The 15,859-nt window shown below is 42.2% G+C and overlaps 1 protein-coding gene across 2 annotated transcripts in view; it reads left to right on the top strand.

Moving 5' to 3' along the window:
• The window catches only part of MCF2L (MCF.2 cell line derived transforming sequence like), a 48,158-nt gene that overhangs the window by 26,162 nt on the left and 6,137 nt on the right, over positions 1-15,859 (top strand). Inside the window, exons 15-24 of one of the 2 annotated variants that reach the window (XM_075061478.1) lie at positions 2,179-2,271; positions 2,389-2,481; positions 4,157-4,282; positions 6,143-6,364; positions 7,116-7,208; positions 8,541-8,619; positions 8,772-8,838; positions 10,021-10,136; positions 11,424-11,516; positions 13,052-13,126. In XM_075061478.1, the coding sequence (XP_074917579.1) occupies positions 2,179-2,271; positions 2,389-2,481; positions 4,157-4,282; positions 6,143-6,364; positions 7,116-7,208; positions 8,541-8,619; positions 8,772-8,838; positions 10,021-10,136; positions 11,424-11,516; positions 13,052-13,126 (1,057 nt within the window). The remainder of the gene's footprint in view (positions 1-2,178; positions 2,272-2,388; positions 2,482-4,156; positions 4,283-6,142; positions 6,365-7,115; positions 7,209-8,540; positions 8,620-8,771; positions 8,839-10,020; positions 10,137-11,423; positions 11,517-13,051; positions 13,127-15,859) is intronic. The other variant, XM_032788434.2, reaches the window with a different exon arrangement.

The following is a 15,859-nucleotide window of genomic DNA, read 5'->3' as shown; positions in this document are numbered from 1 at the left end:
CTGCAGAGGGCCAATATAAGCCTATGTAACATGTAGCCCCATTTAAACTATTTAGAGGGCAAAGTAGAACTTAGGCGTCTTGTCTTGGCCCTCTCTGTACGGGGCAATTTGCCCAGAAGATGATTAGGTTCATTATACCTATGTGAATATAACAAACGTTCTTACTCTTTAAAAAGTTTCAATCATACAGTCAGAGCAGAAATAATACCACATGGCTTATGTGATCAGACATACCCTTGAATAATAATAGTAAACCCAATGAAGACATTGACTAATACACAACCAGTGGGTGATTTAATGTTCAAATTAATCAATTCAGATCTGTACGCAGATATACTCCCAAACAGAACTGCAAAAGTATTTGAATAATTATGTGCTACAAAAGACTTTGCCCACTCCACAAGAGTATACCACATGATTCTATTGATGGCCAGTAGCAATTGATGTATTTTCTGAATGGATTGCAAAGTTTGTGTATGGATTGCTATCAGCAACATTTACCATCTGGATGTAGCTGGTGACATAGCAACCTACCTCTAAAGAGCACCTCTCTGTTTTTATTACTGTTTGCTTGTACTGTATGGTTACTATTTATAATGCTTTAGAGAGACTTTATTTTTTTCATTATTAGTTTAAGTAAGGATTTTTTATATATATTATGTAGGGCTTGTCACAAAGACGGATTTACATATGAAACACAGGGTGCCCTGGCAGGGCCCCCCCAACAACAGGGTGCTCCAGGGCTGGGCATATACAGGGGCAGAAGCTTGGTCCTGCTGGCTCCTAGGGCTCCTGCTGCAGGCTCTGCACGACCGGCGACAGCCACAAGCTCTTCCCCCCCCCCCCCCCCGCCTCTTCCCCTGAGCATGCTGTGTTCCCACCCCTTCACCTCCCAGCACTTCCACCGCTGCCAAACAGCTGTTTGCAGGCACACAGGCCCCTCTGGGAGGGTGGGGGAGGAGGCCGAGAAGAGGCAGGGGTAGAGCCTTGGGGAAGGGAGTGGAACTGGGATAGGGCAGAGTAAAGGCAGGGGCCTGCACTCCTCCTACATATACCCCCATGCCGTGAGCTGCTCAGGGCAGGGAGCTGGGGTGGGACAGAGGGGTGGGAGCACCCCCATGATCCCAGCCCCCTGCCCTGACAGCTGCACCCCCTCACACCTTCCCCAGCCCCGTGCCCACCCTGACTCCTGTGTCCCCCATATCCCCACCCTGAGCACCAAATGGGAGCTCCTGCACACTCCCCACACATTCCCACCTGCATCCCTCACACCAAATGGGAGCTTCCCAGGTAAGCGCTCCACGCCCCAACCTTGAGCCCCCTCCTGCACCATAACTCCCTTCCAGATCCTGAACCCCCAGCCCTGACTCCTGCACCCCTGGACTCCTGCACACCTCCAGCCCCCTGCCCTCCCTGACTCCTGAACCCCCCCTCCCCCACATCCCCACCTGCACTCCGCACACCAAACGGAAGCTGTCCCAGGTAAGGGCTCCACACCCCAACTTCCTTCCCCAGCCCTGAGCCGCCTCCTACCCCCTAAGTCCTGGCCAGACCCCACATCCCAATGTTTTTTACCTTTAATAAAGTGCTCTGATCCAAAGTGCTTTACAGTAGTTAGCTAATGGTACAAACAATATTTGGAAAGATCATTAAGTGGTCCGCTGAGACTCCCAGCGATTTTCAAGTGGTCTGTAGAAAAATAAGTTAGACTACAAAAACAATCAAGGTACTTCACTTTATTTTCATTTACTTCCTATTACGTGGAGGAGGAGGAAGAATTAAAAAATGAAAAATTGGGGCAGGGGGGAGATAAGAGAGAAGATCCTTTTTCTTGGCTGGGTCCCAGGGAGGGCCCCAAAAATGAAACTGAGCACAGGGCCCCACTAACTCTAAGTCCACCACTGCTTGTTCATATTTAACAGATATTTAAACTGAAGCAGGAATTAACAAGAAAATGTTGTTTTGAAATTCTGCAATACAATGTGCAAATTAATAATATCCTTTAAAATGATAGTGAATATTTTAACAACATTTTTTGCCAATAAAGTTCCAGGGAATTTTACTGTTGTTGGTCTTGGTTTTTCTTAGTCTCATAAGCAGGTATTCCTAAGGATTGTAAGTACTTTTTAGTAAAAGTTCAGTACTCGAATTCACAACAACCTTTTCCCCCAAATTCAGATGGAAGACTTCCAGATTTATGAAAAATACTGTCAAAATAAGCCCCGATCTGAAAGCTTATGGAGGCAGTTTTCAGACTCTGCATTTTTTCAGGTATACTTATTTATTTCTTCAAAATATTTGTATTTGTAAATTGATATATTTTCTCAATGTTTCTAAGGCTGAAAGAAGAAAGATTCATGTATTAACGAAGTGCTAAATTCATTTTAGGAATGTCAGAGGAAACTTGATCACAAGCTGAGTTTGGATTCCTACTTACTGAAACCTGTTCAGAGAATAACGAAATACCAGTTACTGCTGAAGGTAAGGGATACAGCGTGGTATTAGTGCTTATGCTTTTGAAGGTTGCACATTTTTAAAAATTATATTTTGTAATTGTGTGTCACTACTTGTCTCATCCTACCCAGAGAAAAGCCCAAAAGACAGCAGAAATAAGAACATACGTGTACTTTCAAGTCATGAAGGCTGATGGACAGATCTCAGTCTGTCATCTTCTAGTTCCCTTCTCTTGTGTCTCTGATTCTAAAAGCAGGAAATGGGCAAACTAGTGTTTCTGTATGTAGTCTTTGCTTAACAGTTGCTTTTGCCTTTATTCTCCCTCCTTCTGGGTAGACAGAAGGAGGACTAGGACAAATTGACTTGCAAGGAATACTTCCCATTTGCTTAAAACTTGTGACCGTTGGAGGAATTTGCACTATGGGCTCCAAAATGTGCTCAGAAAAATGCCTCTAGTTAAATAGAAACTGCAAGACAATGCAGAGGGATACATTTCAGGTATCAAGTACTTCTTAATTGACACCTACTGTATGTTTTTAGAAAATATATGATAATGTTGGATTTTATAGTTTTATATTAGAAGCCTGAAATTTTTGAAAATGCTACACCAAATTTCCAAACATTTAAGACATGTCTGATTTTTTTTCCATCATAAATTATTTAATGGACATTCAAGACATAACCTTTTCCATGCATGTAGATTACTTGTTTTAACAAATACTTCACACACAAGCAAGTTAAGATTCAAAAACTAGTTTTTAAAATCATAGTACACTAATTATTGAAAAATAACATTTGGACCAAATTTGCCCTGGGCACAAATCCATTGAAGTTTATCAAGCCATAACAGGGATGAATTTTGCTGACTGTTTTTAAATATGAAGAGTGGAATAATCAAATGATTTCAGAAGTCTCTCTTAAAATATCCTTAATTCCTGCAATCTGACCTGCCTGAGTAAACCCTAATTCCTATGTGATCTCCCCCTAAAGTTAGTGGAGCACCACATGGGCTACATGGATCAAGCTGCAGGACTGGTGCCATAGAAAAGAAAAGAGCATCTTCACTTAGATTGTAAAGTCTTTGGTGAAGGACTTCCTCCTTATTAGGTTTTGGGCAGTGCCTAGCACAATGAAGCTTCAATCTGTGACCAGGGCTCTAGTCCGCAATATAAATAATAACAGCTTAAAATGAGCATGACCTATACTTCAGTTTTTGAGCTAGGTAACAATAGAAAGATTTTCCACAAAAATTCATGCCAATTTTCCACCGTTTTAATAGTAACTGTTCGCAAGATTGGGCTACGTAAGCCTCATTTACAGAGATTTACCTAGTTTATCATTTACTAATGTTTGTAAAGTACTCTAAGTGTGAATTGTTAAGTCCTGTCAGTGGTAGAGGTTAGAAATAGAATTTAGACCCTTCCGACTCCCAGCCTTATATTTAATCCACTGCCACGTGGCTTTTAGAGATTCCCATCTTCTCTTCCTCCTCTGGCCTTTTTCAGATGTGGCAAGTGGGGAATTTTTGATTGAAAACATCACAAAGGACCGTATTTTTGGTTTTGGGTTTTTTGCACAAAATTTCATCAGCTAACTTTGAAAATTTGCATCAAATTCAATGTTGAAAGTACACTCATCTTGAGTATTAATAGTTGTCTGTTTACAAAACTGAATGAGCATTGCATCATTGGTTTTTCCACAGGAAATGCTGAAATACAGCAAAAACTGTGAAGGAGCTGAAGATCTGCAGGAGGCATTAACCTCTATACTAGGTATTCTCAAAGCAGTCAATGATTCCATGCACCAGATTGCCATCACTGGCTATGATGTAAGTGACAGCATTGCTTAATTATTTTTATACAGATACACACACCTCATTTTGTTTTGTATAACAATGCAAATGGGATTGTGCAACTGTTTCCTTTTAACTAATATCTGAACTGTGTTCTCAAAAATAATGAGAAAATGGATTTCTTACATATTTCTCACCAATCTCATTACTAATACAAACTTTTAATAGATTTTATTACAAGTCCCAATCTCTCTTTGCAGATCCCAATTTTCCTCTTCAAATTTTCCTTTTCAAATACAAAGTTTTATTCAGCAGTGTACCTCAGAAGGAAGAAAATAAGAATTGTCATGTCAGTTGTCCATTTCTAGTGTTGTACACTGCCTGATAGTAGACAGTGCCACATGTTTCAGAAGAAGGCATTGTTAACCCATGCCTAATACTTTATCCTTGGAGGGAGATTTCCTCTAGAGATGAACTGATGGGGGAGTTGTGTTGAAAAACCAGCCCCAGGAGTTATAGCATCCTTTATCCTGGAAAGCAGTGACTTGGAAAAAGATTTGGGGGTCATGGTGGATAATCACGAACATGAGCGCCCCGTGTGACTCTGTGGCCAAAACAGCTAAAGCACTCCTGGGCTGCATAAACAGGGGAATCTTGAGTAGGAGCAGAGAGGTTATTTCACCTCTGTACTTGGCACTGGTGTGACCACTTTGGAATACTGTGTCCTGTTCTGATGTCCATTATTGAAGGAGGATTTTGATAAATTGGAGACAATTCAGAGAAGAGCCGTGAGAATGATTAAAGGATTAGAAGACATGCCTTAGAGAGAGAGAGAGAGACTCAAAGAGCTCAATCTATTTATCTTAATAAAGAGAAGGTTAAGGAGTGAACTGATTACAGTCCCATAATTACATATTTGGGGAACATTATATTTAACAATGGGCTCTTCAGTCTGTCAGAGAAAGGTATAACAATCGATAGTTGAAGGTAGGCAAATTAAGACTGGAAATAGGTGGAAATTTTTAACAGTGAGGGTAATGAAACATTGGAACAATTTACCAAGTGTCATGGTGGGTTCTCCATTACGGACAAGTTTTAAATCAAGATTTATGTTTTTCTAAAAGATCTGCTCTAGGAATTATTTGGGGGAAGTTCTGTGGCCTATGTTATACAAGAGGTCAGACTAGATGATTGCAATGGTTCCTTCTTGCCTTAGAATCTTATTCTGTAGGGTTCCCATTGATTTCAATAGGGCCAGGATTTCACCTCGAAGTTCCATTTTATCTGTACCATCAAAGTAAAGAGGTTCAGATAAGACTTTTTTGTCTTTAGCTAATCTCACATCATTCTATATCATATTTCTCTTCAGTATTTGATGTGCTGTTGGGTATGTATAATGTTACATATGATTTGTTGATGTGAATTTGCATGTAATGGTGGATTCCTCGTCCTTTCTTTGTTGAGGATGGTTAAACTCTAAATAAGAAACCGCATTGCTGCGCTGATATGCTGCTTTTGTTCTCTTTAGGCTAATTTGGACCACCTTGCATCACATAACTTGGTGTAAATTCTTCCCACTTCAAGATTAATAAACCAAACAAATTATGTGTAAAGGAACAATGTCAACTGTTTTTATTTAAAAAAAAACAAAAACATTTTGATAGAGCACCTTTTTTACAAATACACACGCGCGTGTGCACACACGAATTAAAGGGGTTTTCTGCTCGCCTATCTAATGCTATCAAACGTTATTGGGTCCACCTTCCCTTACTGATTGTGGGAGTTTTGGGTGGCAACAACAACAGTAGTGCCAGAACAACATTTTCAGATGGAAATATGTTTTTAAGTTGATAGTGTCTTTTCAAAATGTAAACAACTTCACTGTTCTTGTTTCAGGGAAACCTGAATGAACTAGGCAAGCTTTTAATGCAAGGATCCTTCAATGTATGGACTGATCATAAAAAAGGTCACTCAAAAGTGAAGGATTTGGCACGTTTCAAGCCAATGCAAAGGCACCTGTTCCTCCATGAGAAGGCAGTGTTGTTCTGTAAAAAGAGAGAAGAAAATGGAGAGGGATATGAAAAAGCACCTTCCTACAGTTATAAGCATTCCTTAAACGTAAGCTATTTAGCAATCATAATAAGATAAAAGTCATACCTAAGCCTTTGAGCTGCTTTAATACAGTATATTATGTTCACACACTGAAGACATTTTATACCTATAACTTTATTTGTAAACACATTATGGGCCCAAACACATTATGGGTTTGCTATCTTAAACCCTCTAAGAATTTTTTGCAGCACGGAATTTGCACTTTGAAACAAATCTGACCAGTATTGCTATAATCTCTGCCTCTTATGCTATTTACTGTGTCCTTTTTGTCATCCACATCTCTCCATAGCCTCCTTTTTTTAACTCCAATATCTTCTGTTTTGAGATTACAAAACCATATTAGGCTAATGTAGTCCAGATTGCGATCTCCTTATCCATGTTAAATTGGTAATTGGGACTACTGGGGGAATAAGGTCATCCAAAATGTAAAGGAGTCCAAATCTGGCCCTTAAATAAGAGAGAATTTATGGGTCTTCCTTGATTAATTTACAGAATCTCCCCTTTCATCCTGACACATTGGTGACAGCTGAGAGTAAAGCCCTAAATCTCTCCTGCTTCAGCTGCATAATGCGCAGATTGTACATGATCAATATATTCTTTTGTCTTCAGTGCAAAACCTCAGATCAGTGATGAAAAGATTACTCTGCTGAATAGGTTTAAACAGTTCAATGTACAAAAGATGACGACGAAAGGGCTTCTGTTACCATTATTTTAATTGATATTAAGCATGTCAACCTCAGTTTGTTGTGTTTGCCAGATGACAGCTGTTGGAATAACAGAGAATGCTAAAGGTGACTCAAAGAAATTTGAAATCTGGTATAATGCGAGAGAAGAAGTTTACATCATTCAGGTAATGGTGCTTCACTTCAGTTTAAATGAACTCATTGGCTTATATTTCTATTTTACGTACTGATCATTTTTAATTTCTGAGCCATGCACTTTCACAGAATAAATGATGAGGTGCTTTCAACACCTACTGTATGTTTGGAAATGTTGCTCCTACTTACAGAAATTGTTTGTCTTAGCAATGTCACTTGGACAAGGAGCCTAAATAGAAACATGCGCAGCAAGTCTTGTGTAGCCTGAAGAGGGTTAAAAGTTGTGAGACTGTCATACTGGGTATGAGCCAGTAATGCTTTCTGACTTCCAATAAGGAAGTAAATGGAGCCTATATACATCACTATACAATCCAGATTCATAAAAAAAGTACCTGGTGAAGCATTTTTTCATGTTTGTGCATAAAGGTCTTTGAATATGTGTAAGATTCATTTACTAGATCCTCAATATGTGCAAATCACTACTGCTCAGTTGAAGTCAATGGAGCTACAGTAGTTTACACCAGCTGAGGATGTGGCCCATTGACTGTAATAGAAGCCATTCAGCAGAAAGACAGGAAAGAGGAAAAATATAACTCTTAATTTTTCTCTTCTTCTGATAAATTATGAAGGTAAAAAGTGAAGTATTATTCAACAATATAAAGCTTTTTGGGATACAATATGTAAGATGTTACATGGTGTAATGGTTTTTTACTGTGTACTGGTATAATGAGAGGAAAATAGAACATGCACACAGAGGCGAATGCAGAAGATACTTTAAACAGAGGAAGCGCTCTTTAAAAAAAAAAAAAAAAAAAAAAAACACAAAAGAGAGAGTGAGTGTTGCCTCATTTTATAACATACTAATCTACAACTTGCAGCCCAGTAGTTTTGTGACACAGTTCCGATGTCATTGACCGAACAGTGGAGTAAAACTGTGAACATATCCCCTGATCCTGCAAGAACTTACAAATGCGCTTAACTTTACTTACCTGAGCTACCCATTAACTTCAGTGACACTGCTCTGGTGTGTAAAAGTCAGCATGTGTGTGTTTGCAGGATCCAGGCCTTTCTGATGAAAAATATAAGATTCTCAACATTTCACAAAAAACAATTTGCATAAAAAAGACTTGTTAATTTTCTCATTAGAGAAATGAAGTCTCTGACAGTGACAAAGATCCAGTCTCCCTGCCTCCCCCCACCCCCCCAGACCAGCTAAAAACTTAAAATAATTCCCCTTCCCCCAAGGCCCTGGGAGACAGTTTTGTTTATCTTTTCTTTAGGGCTCTTCCTAGGTGTGTGTTTGCAGGCACTGTTTAGTGCAACTAGCTTTCAATATTTGATCACTGGTTTCTTTTTTGTGATAGGCACCAACTCCTGAAATTAAAGCTACCTGGGTAAATGAAATTAGAAAAGTGTTAACTAGCCAACTGCAGGCATGCAGAGGTAAAACATTCTCTTTCCTTCTCCCTTCTACACAGTGCAGTTTTGTACTGGAAACCCCATTCTATACATCAGAATTGTTTTTTAAAAAAAATCAGAATACAAAGACTCGGAGTACAAATACGTTATTTGATAGGTATTTTTCTTTCTCGCAGAAGCTAGTCAGCACAGAACACTAGAACAGACACACGGTTTACCTATACCTGCACCAACTTGTACAAGGTAAGTAAATACGTCGTCAAATCAATTTGGTGGGCTAAGACATAGCAGATGGTTACAAAATATATTAGGCTTACCAGTGTTGTTCATCTGTAGTTCTTTTGTCCACTTGCCTCCTTCTATACATTTTATTACTTAATTTTTCTTTGCTGCTGCTGCTTTTCTAGACAGTAGAATTACAGACCTGGGGTTTAAATAGCTTTTGAACTTTTACGTATTGTTTTAAATGAAGGACTAATAGCAGTGGTATGAACTAGAAAATAGCTCCGTCTAGCACACCTATACGTGTCAAAAACATACCAGAGTGTGTGCGTACAGAATATAGCGTTATTTATTTATTTTATTGTAAAAATTTGTATATTAAACTCCAAGAAATAAAGAAAAATGTACTATACATCTTTGATTTGAATGCAGCAGTGAAATGACAACTAACACGTGGATTTTAAACAGCAGGCCACAACTTTTTATTAAACTGACACAGAGAAGGGGCACTACTCACCCATCACCACACACACTATCCTTCACCAGGCATTTAATTGGTTCCAGTGCAGGGTTTACAGGGCTCCTACCATATAACCCGTAACTCAGTGATTAGCTCTCTTCAGCCTACTCCCTATGACTCAGCTCGCTCCGAGTCCTAACACCTTCTCCTCCGCAAGTGGAATAGAGGATGCAGAAAGATGGGGACCTCAGCCCACAAGGAAAATGTGCCAGCTGTACAGGATTCTAGAGACAGCCCTCTCCTCCCCAGCCTGGAATCTAACACTGAGATGGGAACCTCTTATGGTTCCACAACTCCATTTGTGTTTCCTCCTTCACCACTTGTCTGTCTGCCCAGTGGTAACAGCTGGCAAGCCAACTTCATTCCATCATTCTTAGCAGAAGGGATGTTCAGGGCTCTGCTAAAGCAGAGATCACCAGACTAGGGCGTGGGGGGAGGAGTCCTGAATCCTTTCTCAGCCACAGCAGCAACCATAACACACATGGCTGCAATCATTGGGTGACAGTTCCCATCCTACTTTTCCAGGGAGCAGATGCTGTGGTCCATGCACACTCTTCAGTATGCATGTCTGCAGGAAGGAGCAATAACAGCCTTGTGGTCTGCAGAAGGGGCAGATATTTGCCATCCCTGTTCAGACTTAGAACTACAGGAGTTTATTGTCTTAATTTTCTTCTGATAAACAGTCCTTCAAGGATTCAGGGAAGAACTGTCAAAAAAGTAGAAGAGAGAAAAACTGATCCCACAAGTCCAGAAGGTTATGTCACCTCAGTAGCACCAAAGTACCCCGAGAAAGGCAAAGGTGAGTCTTAGTTACTCTGTGCTCATTGATAATTTAATTGTATCTTACCAAGGTGGAATGGACAGTATCCAATGTAAATTGAGAGCTAGGAGTATGCTTTGGGCAGGGGTAGGCGAACTACGGCCCGCAGGCCAGATCCAGCCCCTCAGGGCTTTGGATCCGGTCCACAGGACTTCCCCCCCTTGGCACCACTCTCCAGAAGCGGCCGGCACCATGCCCCTGAGGCCCCCGGGCGGGGGGCAGAGGGCTCCGTGTGTTGCTCTTGCCTCCAGGCACCACCCCCCGCAGCTCCCGTTGGTCAGGAATGGGGAACTGCTACCAATGGGACCTTTGGGGGAGGTACTTGGAGTAACAGCAAGGGCAACATACAGGGAGCCCTCTGTTCCCCTTCCCGCAGAGGCCACGGTGCCTCCTGGAGTGATGTGGGTCTGGGGACAGGGCAGGCAGGGAGCCTGCTCTGGCTCTGGTGTGTGCCGCTGCCACCCCGGAGCCTGAAGCCCTCCTGCACCCCACCCCCCAATTCCCTGTTCTAAGCCCCCTGCCTGCACCTCACAACCCTCATGCACCCCAGCCCCCTGCCCTGAGCCCCCCATATACCCTGCATCCCTCCTCTGCCCCAATCCCTTGCCCTGAGCCCCTTCCTGCACACCACACCCCAGCCCCCTGCCCTGAGCCCCCCATATACCCTGCATCCCTCCTCTGCCCCAATCCCTTGCCCTGAGCCCCTTCCTGCACACCACACCCCAGCCCCCTGCCCTGAGCCCCCCATATACCCTGCATCCCTCCTCTGCCCCAATCCCTTGCCCTGAGCCCCTTCCTGCACACCACACCCCAGCCCCCTGCCCTGGCCTTGCATACAATTTCCCCACACAGATGTGGCCCTCGACCCAAAAAGTTTGCCCACCCCTGCTCTTGGGGGTTTTTTGTTACAGGGCCAGCATTGTAGATAAACCCTGCAGATTGATTGTTTCCCAGATTTCTCTTTTACTGGTCAAGTGTCTTGACACTACCTCAAAACTCTCTTAAAACCCTGCCAAGAGTATTCTGATGAAGAGCCCTTCATTCCTTTGTGATTTGGTTCCCATCACTGAGTTCAGCCGCTAGACCACTTCTAAATGTAAAGGTCTGCACAGTGGTGATAAGCTGTTACTTGGATTCTTCTGCAATGCGTGAACTTTCTGTATTTTATTTCTCCCTCAAAATGCTAGTTCCGTGGCAGAGTGTTGGATGATTTTGCCTTGACCTTTTATCTCCTCTTTCTCTCTTTCCATCTCTCTTCATTTGTAGATGATACAGTAATTAATTCTACCTCAGAATGCTCTGCACTGTCAAAAAAGCGCTTTACACTTCAGGGCTTTACTAACCTCAAAAGTCAGAAAGGTAAATTTTTAACAAGCTAGATTCTATTTTCCAAACAAGGATGCAGTCGGTCTGTCGAGTGTGTGTTTATATGTGAATATATACATGCTCCTCTACTAAATTTAAGTTAGTTTTTGCTATCATCGACCCTCGCAAAGGCCTTACCTGAGGTAGAAAGTCAGCTGGGGGAGGGGGGGGTGGACAGTACCAAGTGCCTATAATCTCCCTTACACTTGGTGATAGGGTGTTTTAGGGCCTGGTGCTAGCCAGGACAGTGGAGTGGTCAGAGTGACATGGGGGTTGTGCTGAATCCAGTTTATGTACATATCAGTTCCCTCCATGGAGTCCCCAGAAGGTATTTAAGCTGCTCATCTCCAGTTAGGGTGACCAATGTCCCGATTTTATCGGGACAGTCCCGATTTTTTGGGTTTTTTCTTACATAGGCTCCTATTACACCCCACCCCTGTCCCGATTTTTCACATTTGCTGTCTGGAAACACTGAAGGAGAGTAGCAGTGGAAAGCTAATTTGCCTACCTCAGAGTGAATGAGCAGCAACATGCTCCACCTTCAGTGAATCTGCTCTGGGTTATTATCTATATTAAAACTATATTGACTTCTTGTTAATCAAATCTGCAGTACTTAATCCAAGGCTGTGCAAGGGGTGCTGCTATTTTCAAGGATATAAGGAAATAAGAATTCAATTCTTTTTAGGATGACCAGATATCCCAATTTTATAGGGACAGTCCCAATATTTGGGGCTTTTTCTTATATAGGCTCCTATTACCCCCACCCCCTGTTCCGATTTTTCATACGTGCTGTCTAGTCACCCTACTTCTTTTCAAAAGGGGTCTTCAGTTTCGCTCTGACACAGGAGCTGGTCTGAGTCAGAGATACTTTCTTGCTTCTTGTTGCCAAATAAATGCATTTGTAGAGTTGTAGAGTCCTTCTTGCTTTGGATGACTCCCTTTAAATAATCTGCATTGCACTAATATGACAACATGTGATTTTCAAGCATCCTCTTAACATGTCTTTTTAAACCTTGATTACCTTTGAGTTCTTTCTGGAGAGACTGTATCAGCATAGTGTATAATACTCAAAGCACATATGAGGTAAGCACTAATATTCCGTGCTTGCCTTGACAGAAACTCCATCTCCTACTGCTAAAAACCAGACATTGCCAATGATCCTTCCGACAGGACCAGGTATTGCTGTAGAATTAATTTTGCCAAAATAAAATGATCATGTTCATATGATGTTTGCACCTAAAATGCAGATTAACTGTATTCTGTTGATTTACAGTTTTTAGAAAAAAATCATATTCATATCTGTAATTGTAAAAATATTCTTGCCAGTTTAGCACATAACGGATGTAATACTCCAAAAATTAATTCCTTTTATTATAATCAATCAATGGCAACTAAAATAAATTAATCAGTAACCATTTACCGTATTCCAGTTTAAACTCAAAGGTATTTAGCATGCAGTCTACCTATTCTGTTTTTCCAGTTCTTCAATATCTCTCTCCTGTGTTTTTTGCCTATTCATCCTACTGCAGCTTCTCCTACTAGCCCTGACAAAAAGGCTAAACGACATGAAGTAAAGAGTGATCCAACTCCTTTTGGTTTAAGAGGTAGAGTGATAACACCTTTTCTACTCCACAATAAGCCATAGATCTCTAATGTAATATTCATATCAAATAAGTGTAGGTGCACATACGATAGTGTGTGCACAACAGTATTGTCATCGGCTGTTTTTTCCGGGACACTGGTTCCACACCCTTCTTGTACACTCTCAGGCAATATTTCCCCTACAGAACAGTCTCTTCTTCCAAACCCCACTTTCCAAGGCTTTTTCAGCCTGTCTTTAACCATGTGAAAGCCTAGCTCGTATTGCAGGTTTTGTGGTATGGCATTATCCAACAGCATTGGAGAAGCAAAAGTGGATGGGAAACTGGGTGGCAGTGACCATGAGATGGTCGAGTTCAGGATCCTGACACAAGGAAAAAAGGAGAGCAGCAGAATACGGACTCTGGACTTCAGAAAAGCAGACTTTGACTCCCTCAGGGAACTGATGGGCAGGATCCCCTTGGAGAAAAATGTGAGGGGAAAAGGAGTCCAGGAGAGCTGGCTGTATTTTAAAGAATCCTTATTGAGGGTGCGGGAACAAACCATCCCGATGTGTAGGAAGAATAGTAAATATGGCAGGCGACCAGCTTGGCTTAATAGTGAAATCCTTTCTGATCTTAAAACACAAAAAAGATGCTTACAAGAAGTGGAAGATTTAGATGAATGACCAGGGAGGAGTATAAAAATATTGCTCAGGCATGCAGGAGTGAAATTAGGAAGGCCAAATCACACTTGGAGTTGCAGCTAGCGAGAAATGTTAAGAGTAACAAGAAGGGTTTCTTCAAGTGTGTTAGCAACAAGAAGGTGGTCAAGGAAAATGTAGGCCCCTTACTGAACGAGAGAGGCACCCTAGTGACAGAGAATGTGGAAAAAGCTAATGTACTCGATGCTTTTTTTGCCTCTGTCTTCACAAACAAGGTCAGCTCCCAGACTACTGCACTGGGCAGCACAGCACAGGGAGGAGGTGACCAGCCCTCTGTGGAGAAAGAAGTGGTTCAAGACTATTCAGAAAAGCTAGACGAGCACAAGTCCATGGGGCCAGATGTGCTGCATCCGAGGGTGCTAAAGGAGTTGGTGGATGTGATTGCAGAGCCATTGGCCATTATCTTTGAAAACTCATGGCAATTGGGGGAAGTCCCAGATGACTGGAAAAAGGCTAAGGTAGTGCCCATCTTTAAAAATGGGAAGAAGGAATATTTGGGGAACTATGGCCTCACCTCAGTCCCTGCAACAATCATGGAGCAGGTTCTCAAGGAATCAATTCTGAAGCGCTTAGAGGAGAGGAAAGTGATCAGGAACAGTCAGCATGGATTCACCAAAGGCAAGTCATGCCTGACTAACCTAATTGCCTTCTATGATGAGATAACTGGCTCTGTAGATGTGGGGAAAAGAGTGGACGTGTTATTCCTTGACTTTAGCAGAGCTTTTGATACAATCTCCCAGAGTATTCTTGCTGGCAAGTTAAAGAAGTATGGGCTGGATGAATAGACTATAAAGGTGGATAGAAAGCTGGCTAGATTATTGGGCAGTGATCAATGGCTCCATGTCTAGTTGGCAGCCGCTTTCAAGCAGAGTGCCCCAAGGGTTGTTCAATATCTTCATTAATGATCTGGAGGATGTCGTGGACTGCACCCTCAGCAAGTTTGCAGATGACACTAAACTGGGAGGAGCTGGTAGATATGCTGGAGGGTAGGGATAGGTTACAGAGGGACCTAGACAAATTAGAGGATTGTGCCAAAAGAAATCTGATGAGGTTCAAATTGGGCCAAAAGAAATCTGATGAGGTTCAACAAGGACAAGTGCAGAGTCCTGCACTTAGGATGAAAGAATCCCATGCACTGCTACAGACTAGGGACCGAGGTTCAGCAGTTGCAGGAAAGGACCTAGGGGTTTACAGTGGATGAGAAGCTGGATATGAGTCACTTGTGCCCTTGTTGCCAAGAAGGCTAATGGCATTTTGGGCTGTATAAGTGGGGCATTGCAGCAGATCGAGGGACGTGATCATTCCCCTCTATTCGGCATTGGTGAGGCCTCATCTGGAGTACTGTGTCCAGTTTTGGGCCCCACACTACAAGAAGGATGTGGAAAAATTGGAAAGAGTCCAGTGGAGGGCAACAAAAATGATTAGGGGCTGGAGCACATGATTATGAGGAGAGGCTGAGGGAACTGGGATTGTTTAGTCTGCAGAAGAGAAGAATGAGGGGGGATTTGATAGCTGCTTTCAACTACCTGAAAGGGGGTTCCAAAGAGGATGGATCTAGACTGTTCTCAGTGGTAGCAGATGACAGAACAAGAAGTAATGGTCTCAAGTTGAAGTGGGGAGGTTTAGGTTGGATATTAGGAAAAACTTTTTCTCTAGGAGGGTGGTGAAGCACTGGAATGGGTTACATAGGGAGGTGATGGAATCTCCTTCCTTGGAGGTTTTTAAGGTCAGGTTTGACAAAGCCCTGGCTGGGATGATTTAGTTGGGGATTGGTCCTGCTTTGAGCAGGGGGTTGGACTAGATGACCTCCTGAGGTCCCTTCCAACCCTAATATTCTATTATTCACTTTGCCTATGCTGCAGGGTGTTCAATGCTCTCTAAATGTGTGTGCAGCCTCTACACATGTGGAATTTGAAGGTTTGTGACCTCTGAGCTCTGTAGGAAACCAGCCAAACCTGCTAGACTTCCCAGCTAGTATGAAAGGTCTGGACTTGGAGGATATTTCAAGGAAGAAAAGTTTTGCTCAGGAGTGTTT

The sequence above is a fragment of the Chelonoidis abingdonii genome, chromosome 1, assembly GCF_003597395.2.
Source record: "Chelonoidis abingdonii isolate Lonesome George chromosome 1, CheloAbing_2.0, whole genome shotgun sequence".
Taxonomy (NCBI): domain Eukaryota; kingdom Metazoa; phylum Chordata; order Testudines; family Testudinidae; genus Chelonoidis; species Chelonoidis abingdonii.
The sequence above is the reverse complement of the archived record's forward strand: the minus strand, read 5'-3'. Positions and strand labels throughout refer to the sequence as shown.